General features: G+C 40.3%; 1 protein-coding gene and 2 pseudogenes across 2 annotated transcripts; all 3 read left to right on the plus strand.

Annotated features, from left to right (window-relative positions):
* Nucleotides 1-3,741: 3,741 nt before the first annotated feature.
* On the plus strand, nucleotides 3,742-11,829 carry LOC148413207 (N-lysine methyltransferase KMT5A-like). Of its 2 annotated transcripts, none has more exons than XM_088433423.1 (7): nucleotides 3,742-3,833; nucleotides 5,216-5,327; nucleotides 5,416-5,608; nucleotides 7,626-7,703; nucleotides 8,894-8,971; nucleotides 10,132-10,179; nucleotides 11,076-11,829. In XM_088433423.1, the coding sequence occupies exons 1-7, from the start codon at nucleotides 3,767-3,769 to the stop codon at nucleotides 11,160-11,162; spliced, it is 663 nt and encodes a 220-aa protein (XP_088289549.1). In that variant the 5' UTR covers nucleotides 3,742-3,766; the 3' UTR covers nucleotides 11,163-11,829. The 2 variants fall into 2 exon arrangements, with proteins under 2 accessions (XP_088289549.1, XP_088289548.1); XM_088433422.1 differs by lacking the exon at nucleotides 3,742-3,833 and adding an exon at nucleotides 4,447-4,573 and having other exon boundaries at nucleotides 5,165-5,327.
* A 5,478-nt stretch (nucleotides 11,830-17,307) lies between these two features.
* On the plus strand, nucleotides 17,308-22,120 carry LOC148413208 (uncharacterized; annotated as a pseudogene).
* On the plus strand, nucleotides 18,562-22,120 carry LOC148413209 (uncharacterized; annotated as a pseudogene).

The raw sequence follows: 22,120 nt of genomic DNA on the forward strand, positions 1-22,120 counted from the left end.
CATGTTCATGATTTTTTCACAAAAATTAAGCAATAATACAGCTGTAGTAAACATCTGTGTGTAGTTATGACATTCATATACAGTGGACCCCCGGTTTACGAGATTAATCCTTTCAGCGGTTGGGATCCTAATGCGAATTCACCATGGGGGGGGGGGGGGGGGGGGGGGGGGGGGGGGCGGGGCAATCCAAATCTATGTTAAATAGCACATGCGTTTAAAACCCCAGGTGAAAGCATAAAAAATGTATAGGCCTATGAGTGTAATGGAGTGTTGTATGTGTTGTTAAATTATGGTGGATGACGTAACAGCACAGTGTTGCACCTGTAGCTGTCACGAGTAATCTCCGAGCCCGAACAGGATAAGGACCCCGACAAGACACTCGAGGAGTTTAGTCCAAAGAGTTTATTATAACAGAAGGCGCAAGTCTGGCATGGAAAACAAGAGTGTCCAAAAAGGGAATGGGAAAGTTCAAACAAAATTCACAAAGTACCAAATAAGGAAGAGATAAGAACGTCGAGGTACATAAGTCTGACTGGAAGGAAGGCAACAAGGGAGCGGAGGCTGCAGGAGAGTGCCTAGAAACAAAGTAATAACAGTAAACATCAAGTGAGCGAAATGCAACTAGAACAAAGTACAAACCAAAGGATCGCTAGGGAGAAGGATGAAGGGCAGGATAGTTCACTAGGCGATGAGAGTGTGGCGAAGGAATAACCTGGCACCGCTCTCCTGCAGCAGCCAGCCTTAAAAAGCCCATGAGGAATGATGGAGAACAGATGCGCCAGGCTGGTGACCCCGCCCCCTCGTGGCACAGTTGGAACCCCACCTAAGCACAACATGACAGTAGCGGCCCGCAGCATGCAGTTAGTGCTGCAAGGAGAGCGTACTGGTTGATGGTCTGATTGAATGTGCAATTTTGACTTATTATTTAAATTTGTGGTTCATATGCTGATGTGTGGTGTGTTCGGTCAGTTTTCTTGGTTATAAAATACCCACATGTGTATTTTAGAAGTAGAGCTTCTGACCAGATGGTGCAAAGACAACAACCTCCTGCTAAACATCAGCGAGTCCAAAGAGATGGTTGTCAGCTTCCAGAGATGCCACACCCAACACCCCTCCACTGACCATCGACTTGGTGCTGCAGTGGAGAGTGTGAGCACCCCCAAGTTCCTCAGGGTCCACATCAGCGATCTCCTGGACCACCAACACTGCATCTCTGGCCAAGAAAGCACAGCGGCGTCTCTACTTCCTGCGCAAACTGAAGCGGGCAAGGGCGGCGCCACCCATCATGACTACATTCTACAGAGGAACCATCGAAAGCATCCTCACCAGCTGCATCACCATGTGGGGCTGGAGCTGCACTGACTACAACAGGAAGGCTCTACAACGCATCGCGAGGACAGCTGAGAGGACTTTTGGTGCTCCACTCCCCTAACCCAGCAAGACCTTTACACCACCCACCTCAGTCGCAAAGCCATCACAAGTGTCACCTATACAAGTCACCCTGCACAGTCTGTTCAGCCTCCTGCCCTCCGGAAAGAGGAACAGGATCCTCCGCTACTGCACCACCAGACTCAGGAACAGCTTTATCCACCAGGCCGTGAGACTGCTGAACTCTCGCCCCTTCCCACCGGTGAAACTGCTGAAGTCTCGCACTCTCCCCTTACCCCTCCCACACTCAGCCCCAGCCAGAAGAAACACCTAGCTGGCAGACGAAGTTTAGGTCATTGGACCCCCCCCCCCCTCCCCCCCACTTACGCTTTGCTCATCCACTTGCAAAATTTGCACAGACTTGCTACTATACAATTATACTTCTATTGCACAAGCGATTGCACTTACAACAATGACAACTACCTCAAATGCACACAGCTGGGACAACCACAATCAGAGTTGTTTTGCTTTGTCTCATCCAGTTGGATTGTCTTGTCATACGTCTTGTCTTGGGGTACTCTTGCCATACCTGGTTTTCGTTTTTAGTTTAGCAACACTAGGCAAAGTAGCCCTAACATACTGCACGTTACTATTGTTAAGAATCTAGTTTCTGCACTTTGATGTTTTACATGTAAAACGCAGAGGATAGTGAGAGTCCTTTGTATGTGAACTAAATGTGAAAAAATTGACATTAAAATTGACTTTGACTTATGTTGTCATAAAAGCAGTGTTTGGTGGTGTGAGCCATTCCATAGTGAGAGCAGCCTACCTTGGTTTTCTTCGAATTTCTTGATTATCTCCAGCTTTGTTTCCTTATAAATCATCTTCTTACTTCTCTCTTTAACATCATTAGCAATCTTGGGACCCATGGCTAACCAAGTCAAGTTTGAATTCAGCACTAAAATGCACTATGAATACGTTTTTGAAAGCACTCACAGGCGAACAAAACTTTAACGTTCCGCCATTTTGGAAAGAGGGGACAAAAAAAACGTTATGTTCCACCTTGTAAGCTGAAAAAAAGATAAGGCGGGGACGTCGTAGACCAGGGCTCCACTGTATAGGATACTTGGTCATTGTAATTTTGATGACAGAACAAATTTCAATTGGTTACAGGGTTGTCAATAAAAGGAAAGAATAACAAGCCTAATCGAAACTGTGAAATGTGTATACACAGAAAGTTTACACCAGAAAGAAACAGATGGGCTGATGATAAAGCTTCACACAGACCTATGCAGCCCTAACAAGCCAGATGACTGCAAAAGATGTAAGCTGGATGCATATACGCAATAGCATTTACCGATGATCACAGTAGAATGATTTTTTTCTTTACTTTATGACACTGCAAAAGCTACAGAAAAATGTATAGCAGACATAGCACCTTATGGAAAGATAAAGTGAATCCGATCAGAAAATAGTACGAAGTTCAGTGGACAAAATTTCAATTCTCTAATTAGGGAAGTTGTATAATGCTGCGTTCACACCAAACGCGATCGAGGCAACAACAAAAAAGTGGACGGTTTTGTATTGTAGGATTTCCCCATTCCTTCCACGAGCGCACAGTCTTTCACAACAACCATGGATACCAAAGACTGATAGTTTTCCCAGGCAAGTGAACATTTAGCTAATAAATCACGCAAAAGCAGTTTTGTAGTGTGGAAATTGCATGGTTTCAACAAGTGTATTATATACATAATATTCAATTGTATGGAATTAAGTCCAGCCATACTATTCATCCGTACTTAAACCTGACAGTACCAATGAATGGGAGCTAGAAAGTGTCTGCTTGGGCATGAACTGCATAATACCATTGGTAAGTGTGTTATCTCATCATGTGCTCAAGAGAATGCAAGTGTATAAATGTGTGTAAGTGTGAGGGTATTACTGTCTGTTTTGCGTAAGTGTGTGTGTGTGTACTTGTTTTCATGACATATCAGGACATTTTTATGATAACACACCTTCTATATGAGGACTCGTGGAAAAATGAGGACATTTTTCGTGTCCTCATTTTTCTATGCCGCCTACAGCACTCTAGAGCTTCCCAGGATGCTCCCACACCAAAAATATCCGATGTCCTGAAAAGTCATGATTTTCAAAAATTTTGTGTTTAAGTGTGTTTAACTTTCGACTCACTTTTTGTTTGGTACCCTTGTGGCCATCTCCTGTACTTTTACACACTTTTCACACACTTTCGTTTACGTCACTGTGCAGGTCCTCATATGTAATGATTTCCAAACACGGCTCACACACTTTCCCGTGCAGGTACTGATATGTCACGTTTTTTTACAATGACTTACACACTACTCAACATTTGAAGCAGCCAAGCCAGGCCTGCAGTCACATGCTGATCGTACAATCTCTAAAACAAGCACGACCATATCGGACTATAAATGGCTGCATAATAAATGGTAAGTGCTTACGCTTCCTTCATTTATCAAAGAGTTGAAGTTGTTTTTGTTGAATGTTAAAAATGGCCACAAGTATTGTCACGAAATTAGACTGCTAGCGAGCTAGCCCGCTAGCTAACGAGCTAGTGGGCTAGCGAGCTAGCGGGCTAGCGAGCAGTCCAACCAGCCAGCAGTTTAATTATGTAGCTTGCTAGATAGCTTGTTAATTAGCTTAAAGTAATGTAGACACGTGGTGCCGCAGCGACGATTTTGGAAGACCTTTGCATCCCCAACAAAAGTACAGGTTTTTCAAACTATGCATGCACTTTATTTCACCACAAATATGTTTTCTTGAATCATAACTTTGATATCAATTAGTCAGTACAGATAGCCTATTTTATAAACAAAAATCAATACAGCATTTGTCTTTGTTGGCCTTTTTGTCTAGGTAATATTCTGTTAATATAAATTAAACACAATTTACAATGTTTTATGATCCAAGGCAAAATTAGAATCTCATTGCTTGCGTCCTGTTTCATCCAATATAAGCACTGGTATCTTATGTATTTTTGCGTGTGTGTCAAAATGACCGTTTTTCACTTATTTTTACAATAGATTTACTGGTTAATAACTATACACCCATCTGAAGATTATGCCGCAAAGACGAACAAGATTTAGTCTTGAATCGGAGGCTGCTCATTTTATTTTATCTGGAGTTGACAAGCCTTGCTTTCGAGTCCAGTGGATAAATGACCATAAAGGTACAGTATGCTGTGTATAAAATAATTCTTATGGTTACACATAAAAATGACCAAAGCTGCCAAGAAGCCTTTTTAGGATATTATATTTTGGTAATAACTATCATGATAAACTATACTGTTATTAATTTTATAGTAATTATATTGTAGAAGAAAATTCATTGAAGTACCTCTTTTTCAAGAGCAAATACCTTTCAATTCTCAACTCTGTTAATCATTTGCATCAACATGTAAATATCTTAGGCAACCATGTACTTAATTGTGATTGGGTGAAATGAGATGTCTTGAATCTCACACTTTCACATCCTTCATCTGGTTGTAGAAAGCTGTAATGGCTGAAAAATCCACAATTTTTTTACACAATTTGAACTGCCCATCAGATGTCTGCATTTAGGATAAAGGTGCAAATCGTAAACGGTGTTTTTTACTGAAACACAATTAACTGGATGAGCAAATTAATCTTATTACTGGTCTAGGGGGAAAAAAAAAGCTAAATGTATTTGAAAATATCTTATTACCTAGTGCTCGTAAGTCTCATTTGGAGACTTACTCAATTTATTATTTGAGACTTAAGTATGAACTTTTGTGTCCTAGGATGTGGTGTATTTGCCTGTGAACCAATTGAAAAGGGATCATTTGTGGTAGAGTATCGTGGGGAGTTAATCTCACATGATGAACGAGAGAAGAGGCAGACAAACTATACTGACAAGCAAAATTGTTTCCTGTTTGATTTTGAATGGAATAGTAGCACATGGTGGTAAGTCAATGCTTATGAAAGACCAAATGGTTCTTTACATTATTGTTTTAATGATGAAACATTTGATTATATACTCATTCGATTTCAGCATTGATTCCTCCCTCAAAGATGGCTCATTGGGTCGACTGGTGAATGATGCCCACAAAAGCCCAAACTGCAGAATGAAAACGATGATCATCCAGGGAAAACCACATCTTTGCCTATTTGCGATTGAGAACATCCAAGCAGGGACTGAAATTACCTATAACTACGGAGACTGTCAGTGGCCATGGCGAACAATTGTAAGTAATATCTAAATTATAGAGTATTAGACAAAAAATATAGTTTGTGCTAAGTATTAATGTCAGTACTTAAGCGTGAGATTATCTTGATTAACAATTGATCATTCAAGTGAATTATTGAGTTTTAGTAGAATATTATCTGTTTTGTTTCAGTCTGAAAGGACATCAGTGTTTCAGGTGACATGTTTTTTGTCTCAACAACTCTGATGACTGTGTGTTCTAGTGTCGCTGTACTGGTGGTTATATAAACTGTTGTGTTCAATTATTCTAGAATAATATAATGAGCCCCGTCCCTTTTGTAAATGATGTGCCATTAAAAACATATTAATTATTTTGCAACATCGTGTGGATATCAAGGACAGCACTGCTGGATTGGCAGACTGGGGGCAGTGGTCTGTGGGGGGTGCCCTAGGAGTATAGGGTACCAAACCCCTTGTTAAGGGCTGTCCAGTCCCCATTTCACCGATGTCAGAGTTTGGTCCTCATTTCTGGCAGTAAGTCGAATCCGTTTCCAGTGAGGGTTGGAGTCTGCCAAGGCTGCCCTTTGTCACCGATTCTGTTAATTACTTTTATGGACAGAATCTCTAGGCACAGCCGAAGCGTTGAGGGAATCAGATTTGGGAGCCTCAGCATTACATCTCTGCTATTTGCGGATGATGTGGTGCTGTTGGCTTCTTCAGGCCGTGACCTCCAACTTTCACTGGAGCGATTCACAGCCAAGAGTGAAGTGGCTAAAATGAAGATCAGCACCTACAATTCTGAGACCATGATCCTCAGTTGGAAAAGGGTGGAAAGCCTTCTCCGGGAAGGGGATGAGGTCTTGCCCCAAGTGAAGGAGTTCAAGTATCTTGGGGTCTTATTCATGAGTGAGGGTAGGATGGAATGGAAGATTGACCAATGGATGGATTGGTGCTGCGTCTGCTGTAAACAGTCTCTGTTGTGGTAAAGAAAGACCTAAGCCGAAGGGCGAAGCTCTCTATATACTGGTCGATCTATATTCCTGCCCTCACCTAAGGTCAAGAGATGTGGATCGTAACCGGACGGAAAAAGATCCCTGATACTAGCGGCTGAATAAGTTTCCTCAGCAGGGTGTCCGGGCTCTCCCTGAGAGACAGGGGGAGAAGCTCGGTCATCCGGGAGGGACTCAGTGTCGAATCGCTGCTCCTCTGCGTTGAGAGGAGCCCACTGAGGTAGTCGGTGGACATTTTCCATAGGAAAAGCAGTGGTGCCTTGACTTACAAGTGCCCTAGCTATTGAGTGTCAGAAAGTCTTGAGTGTGTTTCTGTTGACTTGATATTTGTTGGAATACTTAGCCCCATTCCTTCCCAAATGATGTATTAGGGAATATGTGTTTGGAGTTTTATTAACTTGACAGGATTCACAGAACAGAATTATTCTGTACTGTTAATTATTGTGTCTTCAGATGTTCCCATATTTCCTCTTGTCAGAAATGCACAGTACATCTCAGACAACAGCAATATAGGGACATTAGAACACACACTTTTCAAAGATATGTTCAGACAAAAACCATGTCACCTGAAACACACTTAAGTCTTTCAGACCCATACATATCAGGACATGACGACCGAGCACTACTAGAGTCCATGTTAGTGCAGAGATCTTTTCAAATAACACAGTAAAATACATACTCATCAAATTGGCACGCATCACTTTGCAGTTTACAGCTTTCTTTGACAACAACAGGAGAAGATAGAAGTCAGTAACATGGACTCTGCAATTATCCAGTCGTCAGGTCCTCATATTGCCTGTGTCAGAATGTCTTGAGTGTGTTTCCGGTGACTTGATTTTTGTCGGAATATAGAACTGAAGACTGTTTTCTAATGTCCTTGTATTGCTGGTTTTCAGAGTGAATTAGTGTTTAATTAGTCTTAAGTTGTATACTAAGCTCCATTCCTTTCCAAATGATGTATTCGTGAAAACTTGTTTATTGTTTTTTTAACTGGACCGGATTCACATTACAGAATATTTCTGACAATGTTTTGTTGCTATGTTATAGACACCTACTGCTGAAATCTGGACTAAAGCTCGCAAAGACCAAGAAGTGGTTGAGGGATCCACTTCATACTCCCAAAAGGTTTTTACATTTTATCAGTTTACATCTGTTTAATAGTTTACAGCTGTATTTGACAGCAACAGGAGGTGTTAGAAATCAGTAACATAAATTCTGTAAAGATATGTTCAGACAAAAACCAAGTCACCTGAAACACACTTACGTCTTTCAGACCCATACATATCAGGACATGACGACCGAGCATTACTTGAGTCCACATTAGTGCCTAGGTGTTTTCAAAGAATACTGTGAAATAAATACTCATTAAATCGGCATGCATCACTTTGCAGTTTACAGCTTTCTTTGACAACAACAGGAGAAGTTAGAAGTCATTAAAATGGACTCTGCTTGTGTTCAGTCGTCAGGTCCTCATATTGCTAGGATCAGAAAGTCTTGAGTGTGTTTCACTTGACATGATTTTCTTCTGAAAACCATGTCACCTGAAACACACTTAAGTCTTTCAGACCCATACATATCAGGACATGACGACCAATCATTACTGGAGTCCACATTAGTACCTAGGTGTTTTGAAAGAATACTGTGAAATAAATACTCATTTAATCGGCACGCATCTCTTTGCAGTTTACAGCTTTCTTTGACAACAACAGGAGAAGTTAGAAGTCAGTAACATGGACTCTGCTTGTGTTCAGTCGTCAGGTCCTCATATTGCTTGGGTCAGAAAGTCTTGAGTGTGTTTCACTTGATATGATTTTCTTCTGAAAACCATGTCACCTGAAACACACTTAAGTCTTTCAGACCCATACATATCAGGACATGACGACCAATCATTACTGGAGTCCACATTAGTGCCTAGGTGTTTTGAAAGAATACTGTGAAATAAATACTCATTTAATCGGCACGCATCTCTTTGCAGTTTACAGCTTTTTTTGACAACAACAGGAGAAGTTAGAAGTCAGTAACATGGACTCTGTAGTTGTTCAGTCGTCAGGTCCTCATATTGCCTGTGTCAGAATGTCTTGAGTGTGTTTCCGGTGACTTGATTTTTGTCAGATTATAGAACTGAAGACTGTTTTCTAATGTCCTTGTATTGCTGGTTTTCAGAGTGAATTAGTGTTTAATTAGTCTTAAGTAGTATACTAAGCCCCATTCCTTCCCAAATGATGTATTCGTTAAAACTTGTTTATTTGTTTTTTTAACTGGACCGGATTCACATTACAGAATATTTCTGACAATGTTTTGTTGCTATGTTATAGATACCTACTGCTGAAATCTGGACTGAAGCTCGCAAAGACCAAGAAGTGGTTGAGGGATCCACTTCATACTCCCAAAAGGTTTTTACATTTTATCAGTTTACATCTGTTTAATAGTTTACAGCTGTATTTGACAGCAACAGGAGAAGTTAGAAATCAGTAACATAAACTCTGCAAAGATATGTTCAGACAAAAACCAAGTCACCTGAAACACACTTACGTCTTTCAGACCCTTACATATCAGGACATGACGACCAAGCATTACTTGAGTCCACATTAGTGCCTAGGTTTTTTCAAAGAATACTGTGAAATAAATACTCATTAAATCGGCATGCGTCACTTTGCATTTTACAGCTTTCTTTGACAACAACAGGAGAAATTAGAAGTCAGTAACATGGACTCTGCTTGTGTTCAGTCGTCAGGTCCTCATATTGCTAGGATCAGAAAGTCTTGAGTGTGTTTCACTTGACATGATTTTCTTCTGAAAACCATGTCACCTGAAACACACTTAAGTCTTTCAGACCCATACATATCAGGACATAACGACCGAGCACTGCTAGAGTCCATGTTAGTGCAGAGATGTTTTCAAATAACACTGTAAAATACACACTCATCAAATAGGCACGCATCACTTTGCAGTTTACAGCTTTCTTTGACAAAAACAGGAGAAGTTAGAAGTCAGTAACATGGACTCTGCAGGTGTTCAGTCGTCAGGTCCTCATATTGCCATGTGTCAGAATGTCTTGAGTGTGTTTCCGGTGACTTGATTTTTTTTGGAATATAGCACTGAAGACTGTTTTTTAAAGTCTTTGTATTGCTGGTTTTCAGAGCGGATTAGTGTTTAATTAGTCTTAAGTAGTATACTAACTCCCATTCCTTCCCAAATTATATATTAGTGAAAATGTGTTCATTATTTTATTAACAGGTTATTACATTTTATCAGTACTGTATAAATCACTTTGGGGTTGACAGCTTTTTTTTACATCAGAAGTTATAAGTTTGTAAAATAGACTACTTTCTTTCATTGTTCATGTCCTCATGTTGCATGAGTCACAAAGACTTGAATGTCTTTTAATAGACAGCTCTCTGTTACTTTGACAGGAACAGGTTGTCTGAAACATTTTGTGAAACCTTGTGAAATTTTTTGCGAAGCCTAATGAAAATTTTTTGTTAATCTACTTTCATTTACAGTTTGAGAAGTTCGATCATAATTTTTGTTAAAATATTTAGTCGTTTTCCAGGTTAGCACTGGACTTGTCTACTTTCACCAGATGGCTACAAAAGAGCAGGTAAAACTGTTTGTTTTTTCTGCGTCATTTGAATCGAATGTTCTTCGGCGAGACTTATTTGTGTCATGTGTTTGGACAGTTAAGAGCAAGTTGCCGACTGCAAACCTTAAAGAAGCATCATGCTCAGTGAGGAAGCGTTTGATGAGGCCAATCAAAAACTGCTTGAGAAAGGGGGGCAAATTATGTTGAATCTATATAGGAGAAAGAATGATTCTGTGAGTTTTCAATTCAAAGCAAAATTAAAATACTCTTTTGGCCTTATGCCAATAAATCCCTGTAAAAGTGTTTATCAGAATATTATTCATAGAACAATAATTTGCTTGCAAATGTAGCTGAATTTCTCTAAATCTTCAAATTCACCATAATTAAATGGGAAGGTCTCAACAGATTCTTTTCTTACCAATTAAATTTTTTATTGCTATGGGTAACCATAGCAGTATGCATTGGTTTCACATCATATACCAACACCTCATGTCATATGTGGTTGTTTTTTTAGATTTTAAGCACAATAGTGCCGCAGATTTTCTCGGTATGTTAAGCAAAATACGCAGTCAAGAAAGCTATTGGGTCATTTCCGATTGAATGTTACGAAGTAAAGATTACTATAATGAGGGAACTGAGGGAATATTAATTACAGTACTGTACATGAATGTTTTAATTAGTCAATTTCATAATGTTGGAGTAATAAGAAAAATTCTTTAGTCTTGATAATGTATTATTAATATGGTAATATGGTAATATGTCAGATACAATTGTGTTCAAGAATCCAAATGATACTTTCAATGTAATCATTTAAAAATATATATGTTCAGTAGGATAAGTATTGTGGGGAAGTGATATACTACCTGTATTCAAGTATTAAAACTAAAATTCATGTTTTCTCTGTTTTTATTCAGATCTCTGCTGATGAACATTCAGATCGTTTCCTTAAGAAGAGGGGAAACTTTAAGCATAATGCTTCTGAGAGAGTACGGGCACAATGAGCAGCTGCTTAGCATATCCGCCTCACAGTTTAAAGGTTGTTAAGTTCAAATCTGGGCTGCAGCCACCGTTTGTGAAGTGCAAGCTCTCCTTGGATGTTCTTCGAGAGCTCAGATTTCCTCCTACATTCCTAAACCTGTATGGCTTGATTAAATTTTTATTTTTAGTTTATGATTGGTTGTTATCTTAAAAAAAGCCTCACGATTGGCTGTTCAGGGTCACTTGTTACCCTAGAGAGTATAAACTGTATGGAAAATGGATGCATAGAATATCTGACATTTTTAATACAGGTATCCTGAATGGGGAAAATGACTATTGGACACCTCTTCCCTATGTTGTACCTTAGGTATTTAAAAAAAAATGAAGTCAAGCTGAACGCCACTCTACTCTTACAGTAGCTGGTCTTTATAAATCACATACACTTGAATTTTTTGTGTATCCGTGGGTCTCAAAATGCATAAAAACATGAAATGTCAAAAGTGTGTAAATTTATGGTCTCATAATGCACAAAAACCTGTTAAAGTCCTGACATGTCGCATTTTTGTCATAAATCAAAAAAAAATTAAGCCAGAGTCAAAATCCAAACAGATGAATGTGTTCCTGATTTTTTTTCATGGTTATATTTATTTTTTGGAGCCTGTAGCACCACGGGAAAGGCATGTACCCATTTGTCGCATTTCTGTCATGCGTCCCGATAAGTCATGAAAACACGTACGCATGTGTGTGTGTGTGTGTGTTTGTGTGCGTGTGTGTGTGTGTGTGTGTCTGTCTGTTTGTCTGTCTGTCTGTCTGTCCCCCTGTCTCCGTTTTCCTGTCGAGACTGCCAAGTTATTTTTAAAACGTAAAAAGGGCATTTTCATCTGTTATGGGCAACATATAACATTTCCTATCCTGAGTCAGGAAAAGTCCTAAAACACAGTTAAATCGATCACCAAAGACAGAACACTAATTGCCAAACTCAGAGATGACATATGCTTTGGCATCAAGTATTATGAAGAAATACCACAGTGAATTGTTAAACTGAGTAGTACGCTCCCAAATTAAAGCCAAGAGAACATGGTTGAGGAGACTATAGCTTCAGGTGTGATGTAGACGGCTACCACTCAGAAAAACAGGCTGAATTAAGGTATCCTACAAGACAAAGAAATTCTTCTGGATACCTCAATTAGAACCAATGTAAAGATGAGTGAAGCAATGATGAAGGTAAAAGTGTGTATTGCTATTAAGTAACTTATCTTGAACCAAGAACATAGAGGGGCCATGAACTCTAAAATAGCAAAAATGTGAACTGATGAGATGAAAGATACAGTAGCATGAAAATTTATCTGAACCTTTTGGAATTTCCCACATTTCTGAATGAAATCACCATCAAATGTGATCTGATCTTTGTTAAAATCACACATATGAAACAACAGTGTCTGCTTTAACTAAAACCACCCAAACATTTATAGGTTTTCATCTTTTAATGAGGATAGCATAAAGGGGGAGGAATAAGTAATTAAACCCTCTGCCTAAGGATACTTAAAGAGCAATTGAAACCAATTTTTACCAAACAATTTAAGTCAGGTGTGCCCAGTCACTGATGAGTGGCTGAAAGCTACCCTGTCCACTATACAGAATGTGGCAAACGGCTTTGATCAAAGGGAAGGCGTTGAATTTAAATTAATTAATTAAATGTAATGTAATTAAATTTAGACACCTTTTCACTGACAGCTAATATGATGTCTGTCCAAGCACTGATGCAGGTGGCGGTGCAGGAAGACCTGACCCTACACCAGATGGATGTAAAAAAAAACCCTACCTCCATGCTCCAATGAACTGTGAGGTAAATTTGGAACAACCGGATTTGAAATCAGGTCAGACACAAGGGAAAACTTGGGATGCAAATTCAACAAATCATTGCGTGGGTTAAAACGGTCTGGATTCAAGTAGAATAGTTACTACATAAAACCCTTACAGAAAATGGTCAGTTTGTCTACAGCAAAGATTTTGAAAATGAGAAAGTAATCCTACTCGTGTGGGTTGATGACCCGATTGAACCTGCCAAACAAACATTGTCGGAAAGGTTTAAGATGGAAGTATAGGTCCACTTAAATACTTTCTTGGAATGGATTTTGAACAAAGTTAAACAGAGATTAAAATGATTCAAGAGAGCAATAACAGGAAAACACCAAACACATTTGAAATATCTGAATGCAAATCGAGATCCATGTGAACAAAAGCTATACTTTGACATTGAAGGTGAAGTCATTGATTCGACCGGCTAAAGAGAGGTTCGGTAGTTGGAGGTTTCATATTACATTACAACACCTACTAGACCTGACCTGAGCAGGGTTGAGAGTAAATTATCTCAACACCTAGCAAAACCAAAACAACAGCATTGGACAGCACCCAAACAATCATGAGGTTCTTAAAGGGTGCCAGCCCTCAAAAACTACACTTTTGAAAATGTGAGAAAGCCCTAAAACCTGAGGCATATAATGATGCTGATTAGGCATCTGACTAAAATGATAGAAGACACACAACTGGATATTGTTTCAGCCTAATCTAGAAGTGTCCTGTAACTTTGTGGAAAACAGCCAACAGCAGCATCGTCAACTTGCAAAGCTGAATGTATGGCATGAACCGGTCAAAATCTATGAAGATAACCCCAACACAATCCCCCTAAGGACCAAGTATGTATACAAAGAAACAAACCCGTGGCTATGAGATACCACTTTGTACAGTCTACACGCACTTACCATCCATCCATTTTCTATAGCCGTTTATCCTCACTAGGGTCGCTGGCTTGCTGGTGCCTATCCCATCTGTGTATGGGCAGTAGGAGGGGAACAGTCTGAACTGGTCACCAGCCAATTGAAGGGCATCCATTAAGCATAAATAAACTGTAACAACAATAACTAATCTAGTGGCCTTTTGGCTGCTCAAGTGGGTGTGGGTTGGGACATGTTTCTGATGCGCTGTGGTTGAATGTTGAGTAGATGAGCTTGGACCCAGGATTATTGTTGGTAAGGTTTCCTGTTTATTTACACTTTATACTGTGAACACAATTATCCAGGCTGCGGTGAATTTCGGTGAGTAGATATCTGATATCAAAACTGAGTGGAACGATGCAAATTGAAGGGTATTACGTGTAGTGTCTAGCATTGATGAAATAGCGTCCAGCGGGAGCATTAGTGTTGAGCGTGAGTGGTAAAAAACCATGTGTCTCCCCATCACCCGTGCTGCTACCACACCTGTCTTTAAATATGCTATTTATTGTATTCTGTAAACCTTCCACACCAGCCTATACTGCCACCCAATGACCATTGTTGCAGCAATCACACAAAATAAACAACAGCTCCTGTATGGGGTATTAGTAGTATAAAATTCAGACTTTTTTCATAATTTTTTAACTTGCTCATGAAATGATGTTTTCAATCTTTAACTTTCATTTTATCATCATGTGCAAATGTATTTAAAAAGGGCAAATATAAGAATTTGAACCAAGATATGGAAGCAAAAAAATATCCATGGATCAGCAAGCTAACTAAAAAAAAAAAGTTTCCCTGTCAGAGCACAATGACCCTGCCTCTGAAACGTTTGAAGCAATCTTGTTGTAAAGTCAGTGACCCTTGCGAATAAACACACAGTGTCACGAGTGGTGACATTAAAACAATATGGTGTAATGTCATTGTGGTCTTTGGAACTGGCAAAAGCAGAATAAAGTTGTTCATGTTTGGAATGTCCTAAAATAGAGACTGGCATCAGTGATGGTCATTGACGGATGTCCCATTCCTACAGATGGAAAAAATGTGTTAAATATGACTATATATGTAATTATGTATACTTACATTCAAAACATTTCTGTATGCACACACACGCACACACACACACCCACACACACACACACACACACACACACGCAGACACACACACGTAAGGGTAGAAATTAAACGTATTTTTTTTTAAAAGCCTTCCCCTTGTGTTACTATTGATGACTCCTGCCACATTTCACTGGTTGTTTCAGACATGGTCATTGTTGGGATGTATGCTTCATAGCAGCGCAAATCAATAAAAATATATTGGCGTCAGGTGGAATGGTGTTACTCGCTGTGTTCTGCAGCCTACGGCTAATGAAAGGTCAGATTCTAATCGAGCGAGCTTTCAGCGAGGGCAAGTTCACATCACTCAGGACCCCAAATCTCCCCTGAAAGCAGACCTGTAAAGGTCTAATATTAGTTGGTGGCTTTGTGCTGCTTTTGTACTGTTGCAGTGTTGGAAGATTTTTCTTTATAGAGCTGTTTTTTTTTTTTTTTCTAGATCAGCCAATATAAAAATCCAGATTGTCTCAAACTGATTTATATTGAGCACTGTCCACAAATTACATATTTTAGGGTGACATATTATGTAGATTAAATCATCATATAGAGAAATAAAGATGTAAAAATGTCATGCTGACTGCAGCATTAGCTTGAAATCGTAGTCATTTGCCTACTACTCGTCACTCTTTGCTCATATCTCTCATTAAATAGAAACTGGATGAAATACATTTTCAGAAATACAGAAGGATGGGAAATCCAGGTCCAGAAGGTAAAACCATGCCACAGTTTGGCTTTAGCCACAGTTGCTTCAGATTAACTTGCAGTTAAAATAATTTGTTAAATTACAAGTTAAGTGAAAGCACATCAAGTAAGAAATATTCATCCATTCAGCCATTTTCTTAACTGCTTACCTTCACATTTATTGCGGGCGTGCTGGAGCTTATATGAGCTGTCTTCGGGCAGCAGGTAGGGTACATCTGAACTGGTTGTCAACCAATCGCGGGGCACACTAAGACACTATTCATTTTCACAAACATACCGAAGGACAATTTAGATTGCCCAATATACCTACCATGAATGTTTTTGTAACGCGGGAGGAAACTGGAGTGCCCGGAGAAAACCCACACAGGCACGAGGTGAACATGAAAACTCCATACAGGAAGGCTGGAGCTGGAAGTGAACCTCTGCACTGTGAGGCACACGTGAAGTTCCCTTGATTCTGCCATCAATTGGGACTGGAAACTCCCCATGAAAATTCAAGAAATTGACAAAGCTGGATTTGCCCCCTAACAGACATTGTACATACATGAATGAAGTGTATGAAATGTATTTAATAAAACCATGCCTACCGTTCATTCCTATGCCAGTAGCCATAGAACTGAGGCTAAATAGGCATGTATCTGTTTTTGGGCCCAAACATTATCTTCTTTTACAACACACAACATACAGTTCATCAGAGCGTGGCTGGCGGCTGCTAACTCTCCCCGCCACCATATTGAACAACAATGTCCATTCACCGCAATGGTAGCCTTTTGGAAGAGCTTGTGTTTTCCTTTGCTGAGTGTGGGAGTGTTACAGTAGTACATTGGGTAGACGCTGCTGTAAAACAGTGATGTAAAATGACATAAAACCGGCATCTTTGGTATTATGAATAATTAATGGTCGAGATATATATATATATATATATATATATATATATATATATATATATATATATATATAAGAAAAATAAGGTGAATCATTGAAGCGGCAATACATGAAGTGCGTTATAGCGAGCCACCACTCTATTAATTTGTCAAATTATCATTGAGTTTTGCAGGAGGAAAGGAAGCTGGCCCATGTGGTAAGCAGGGTTGGTATTGATTCATGAAACTGCCTAGCTAGCCAAACTGGCTAAACAGTACAAGCATCTCCTAGCCACACTTGAGTGTAGCATGGCTTTGCCTTTGACCAAAACTTGGAGTGAGTCTTCAGTAGGATCCCAGCCAAGTGGCCTGGGATACGGCGTGAACCTGTTAAGGAATTTAGGTGAAGATGGAAATTGAAAATTAAAAGTCATTGAAATGAATTTGCAGTGGTAGGCAATCCATCATTACAGAATGTCTGTCAAGGCGGCATTGGAGGCAGGCCAGTCAACAAGCCAGGGCAGTACTTTCTCAGTCCTGTCAGTGGCAAACCCGTTTCACTGACCACTGACGGAAACACGTGTTTGTGTCTATAATGTGTTGACATTGGACATAGTTTGAAATGACATCACAGGAAAACTATTCCAGTATCTATCCCAACTGATTCTGTAGTTATTAGTTAACTCCAGACTGTAGGGCCTGAACAGGGTGTTTTTTTTTTCTTCATTTTTGAGGACTGTTTCCATTCTTCAATAGCTAGTGATTCGCCGATTCTCTGAACAGCTCCTAGCTCCGTTCGTCCTCGTTCTCGTGCAGCTCTGCTACCGTAAGTATTCGCTCGACTGTACTAAGGTAAGCATGGCTTCGTGCACCTCCACCGTATCAGTCATTTGCAACACCTGTGTTATTCTCATGGAGAAACTTTCTCTCCTAGAGGGCCGTGTCCGTCAGCTAGAGCAGAGTAGTCTGATAATCGTAGATCAGACGGACACATCTGATAGTGACAGTGCGGGCCGTAGCCCTCCCGCAATGCCGCTAGCATCGGCTAGTGCGGGTCGTAGCCTACCCGCTAGTCCGGCTAGCATTAACCCTAAGAAGTCTGCTAGCCGCGGTGAGCCTGTTCGGACGCATAATTGTTTTAGCCCCCTTGCTAGGCAAACTCTATCTGTACTGGCTCCCGCACATTAGTTATAGGGGACTCCATCACCCGTAACATCAAGCTTAAAACGCCAGCCACCGTAATGTGTATCCCTGGGGCCAGAGCACCCAACATTGAAGCTAACCTTAGGGAGCTGACACACAAGAGGCCTAGACACCAGTTTAGTGCAAACAACACTAGTTACTCGGACATAGTGATACATGTTGGCTCCAATGATACTAGAATGAGGCAGTCTGAGATTATGAAGAAGAACATAGATAGGACTTGTAATTTAGCTAGAAAGATGAGTTGGCATCAAGTTATTGTCTCTGGCCCTCTGCCTGCGGGAGGCAATGATGAGAGGTTTAGCAGCTTATTCTCGCTTAACTGGTGGATGGCTAGTTTCTGTAGAGAGCAGGGTTACCAGTTTTTAGATAATTGGCCCTCTTTCTGGGGCCGGCCCGACCTGCTAAATATGGATGGCCTTCACCCTAACTGGGAAGGCGCCATCACTCTTTCTAGAAACATAGATTACTGTTTGAGCCTTCCATGACTTCTCACATTAGAGCATGTCGGGTCGCAGGCGGGTAGCAAGCCTGCTAGAACGGGTGTGGAGTCGTTAAGGCTAAAGTTAACCGGCACTAGGCTGGACTGCTACAACACACATAGCATATTTAGTCTAGGTCACTGCAATCCACACACTGTTTCAATACCTAATGCTGAATGCCCTAATGATAAGATTTCTGCTGAGGTGGTGTTGATTAAGGAAAATAGCCCTGCCTCCTTAATCGGTAAGACTAGTGACATAGTACCTAGGCGGAATATTAATATTAGTATGCGCGCTGTAGCCGTCAACAATCAAATTCCTACTTTAATAACATTGCAACGAGGTTTTAATTACTCAAAATACAAACCAAGCCCCAGCCATAAAAATCTTGTCATTATTAGTACTACCAACATGAGGACTCAGAATAGTCCAGGAAAAAGTTCCCACTTTAAATTCGGCTTCATAAATATTAGGTCACTCCCCTCAAAAGCCCTCCTTGTAAATGATCTTATTAGAGGTGACAATCTTAAAGTGCTTGGTCTCTGCGAAACCTGGCTAAAACCAAATGAATTCTTATCATTAAATGAGGCCTCACCCCCAAACTTTGTGGGCTCACATGTTGCCCGTTCTTGTAAAAAAAAGGGGGGGAGTGTCGCCCTAATTTCAGAATCTGATCTTAAACTTAGCACGAGCACTAATCACACATTCAAGACATTTGAGGCTCTCGTTATGCGATCAAGCTCCTCACCACCATTCCATATGGTAGTTATTTACCATCCTCCCGGTCCATATTCTGGATTCTAAGATGAATTCCCTGAACTTATGGCTGACTTAATAACTCACACAGATAATATATTAATTATGGGTGACTTCAATATTCATATGAACTCCCCATTGGAGCCACTTACTGTAGCATTTCAAGCAATAATCGATGCATTGGTTTTACACAAATAATAAAAGCAGCGACACACGGAAATGGTAATATCTTAGACTTAGTGTTAACCCATGGCCTAACTGCCTCAAATGTCACAATTTTGCCGTATACCAACGCTATGTCTGATCATTATCTTACAACATTTGAAGTACTAGCTCAGTGCGGTCTTATTGTCCACAACCAAGGCTTTAAGAGCCGTGATATTAACTCATCAACCACTGCTGCACTTTCTGAATTACTGCCTCCGCAACAGCTGCCTTTCCGTCTTTTACTGGTGCAGTCGATAAGCTCATGAATGATTTTAATACGGTTCTTTTAAATTCCCTAAACTCTATTACGCCGCTGAAACTTAAAACTTGTCCGAAGCGGCACACTCTGTGGTTTTCGGATGAAACGCGTACATGTAAATTGTTAAGTAGACAACTTGTGCGTAAATGGTGAACAACTAAACTCGAGGTTTTCCGTCAGGCCTGGTACGATAGCTTGCTGAAATATAAAGAGGCTCTTAGGTTAGCAAAAACAAATTACTTTTCCAAAATGATTAGTCTTAATAAAAACAACCCAATATATTTATTTGACACGGTAGCACAGCTAACGCAACAGCAGCAGATTAATCATAGTTCCCTCCATTCAACACACGAGTTCATGCAATTTTCATGCAATTCTTTACTCAGCTAATAAGGGACGAAATAAAAAGGGCAGCGCCACTTACCCCCTCGGCTGTGATTGTTGATGCTAGTTCAGACAATCAGGTTCAAGAAAGTCTGGTTACCCTGTCCCAGTTTGATTTAGTATCCCTGGAGTGTCTTACACACTTGGTTAATGCAGCAAAGCCGACGTCCTGCATGCTCGACCCGCTTCCAGGCAAACTCGTTAAAGACTTATGCCCGGTCTTAGGGTCATCTGTCTTGAATATTATCAACCTGTCACTCTCCTCTGGCATTGTACCTGAAGCTTTTAAGATGGCCGTCATTCAACCATTACTTAAGAAACCTCACCTAGATCCTGAAAATCTCTTTAACTATAGGCCAGTGTCACAACTTCCGTTTATTGACAAAATTCTTGAGAAAGTTGTAGCACAACAGCTTAGCGATTTTATGATAGATAACAATAGATTTGAAATCCTTCAGTCAGGTTTTAGGGCCAACCACTCAACTGAGACAGCCCTTGTAAAAGTGACAAATGGTCTTCTCTTCGCCATGGATTCCAACATATCAATATTATTATTGCTTGATCTTGGTGCCGCATTTGACACTATTGATCATCATATTCTTATAGAACGTCTTAAATCATGTGTTGGTTTCTCGGGATCAACACTTTCTTGGTTCAGATCTTACATCCTGGGAAGGACGCATAGTGTCTCTTATGGCAATGCGATCTCTGAATCTTTCTCCGTCTCATTTGGTGTCCCGCAGGGGTCAGTACTTGGTCCCTTACTGTTCAACATCTACATGATTCCTCTTGGCGATATTATACGTAAACATGCTATTAGTTTTTATTGCTATGCTGATGATACCCAACTCTATATGCCCTTTGAAATAACAGATCCGTGCAAATGCAGTAAACTGGAGGCCTGCCTTGCCGAGATTAAACAATGGATGTCTTCCAATTTTCTGCTTCTCAACCCTAGTAAAACAGAGATGTTAATTATTGGCCCTGCTCATCATCAGCACTTGCTTAAGAATACCACGTTGAACCTGGAAAACTGTATTATTTCCCAAAGTAGTACTGCAAAAAATTTCGGCGTGATATTTGACTCAACTCTCTCCTTTCGAACACATATTAATAACCTGACATGAACGGCATTTTTTCACCTCCGCAATATAGCTAAAATTTGCCCTATTCTTTCTCTTAGCGATGCAGAAACATTATTCATGCATTTGTTACGTTGCGCCTAGACTATTGTAACGTTTTTTCTGAGCTTCCCATGTCCTACAATAAAAGCCTGCAGTCTGTACAGAATGCAGCAGCGAGACTATTGACAAGGACGAGAAAGTTCGATCATATTACTCCGATTCTAGCTGACCTGTATTGGCTTCCAATACATGTGAGATGTTATTTAAAGGTGCTGCTAATTACTTATAAAATTTCACACGGTTTAGCTCCTTCCTATCTCGTCGACTTAGTATCACCATATGCTCTGTCCCAACAACTTCAATCACAAAATGCCGGTTTGCTATCGACCCCACGGGCTAAAAAGAAGTCCGCGGGATCAAGGGCATTTTCCATTCACGCGCCAGTACTATGGAATGCCCTACTGATGGAAGTTCGCGCAGCCACCTCAATAGAAATCTTTAAATCCCCACTAAAAACACACTTATATTCAAAAGCATTTAAGTAATTGAGCCTGTCTGCAGGTTTCTTCTTTTTTCTTTTTTCATGCCCCCCTCTTCCGGCTGGGAGAGGGGGCTAGCTAGATGGTGAGGGTTGACTTGACCGTCTCCATTTGGTTCTGCGCTGATCGACCATCGCGGGTTAAGGAGATTGGCCGTCTGTGGTCTACTTGGTTGGAATGTGGGATGGTTCCTGCCCAATGGCTTCGCCTGCTGTCAAGACATCACTGCACTATATAACACAATATGTTTTCTGTAATTTATATTATTTATGTGTATGTCTGTATTTGGTACATGCAGCATCCACTTCAACCTGTGGGCCTGGAAGGGGGCTCCTCCCACTTGTGGTCCCTTCTGGAGGTTTCTGATTTTCCCCTAATTGGGGTTTTTGAGTTTTTCCTTCCCCTTCTGGGAGCTTTGACAGGGGATGCTGTTGTGTACCTTACACTGAAAAGATGTCTCTGTACGACTTCTTTTTTTTTTTTTTCGAAAAAGGTCTCCACATGACCTCTTTTCATCTGTGAAGCCCTTTGAGACTTCAGTGATTCAGGGCTATACAAATAAAATTTGATTTATTTGA

Source organism: Hippichthys cyanospilos, chromosome 14, assembly GCF_059441005.1.
Source record: "Hippichthys cyanospilos isolate Australia breed blue-spotted pipefish chromosome 14, RoL_Hcya_1.0, whole genome shotgun sequence".
Classification (NCBI taxonomy): Eukaryota; Metazoa; Chordata; class Actinopteri; order Syngnathiformes; family Syngnathidae; genus Hippichthys; species Hippichthys cyanospilos.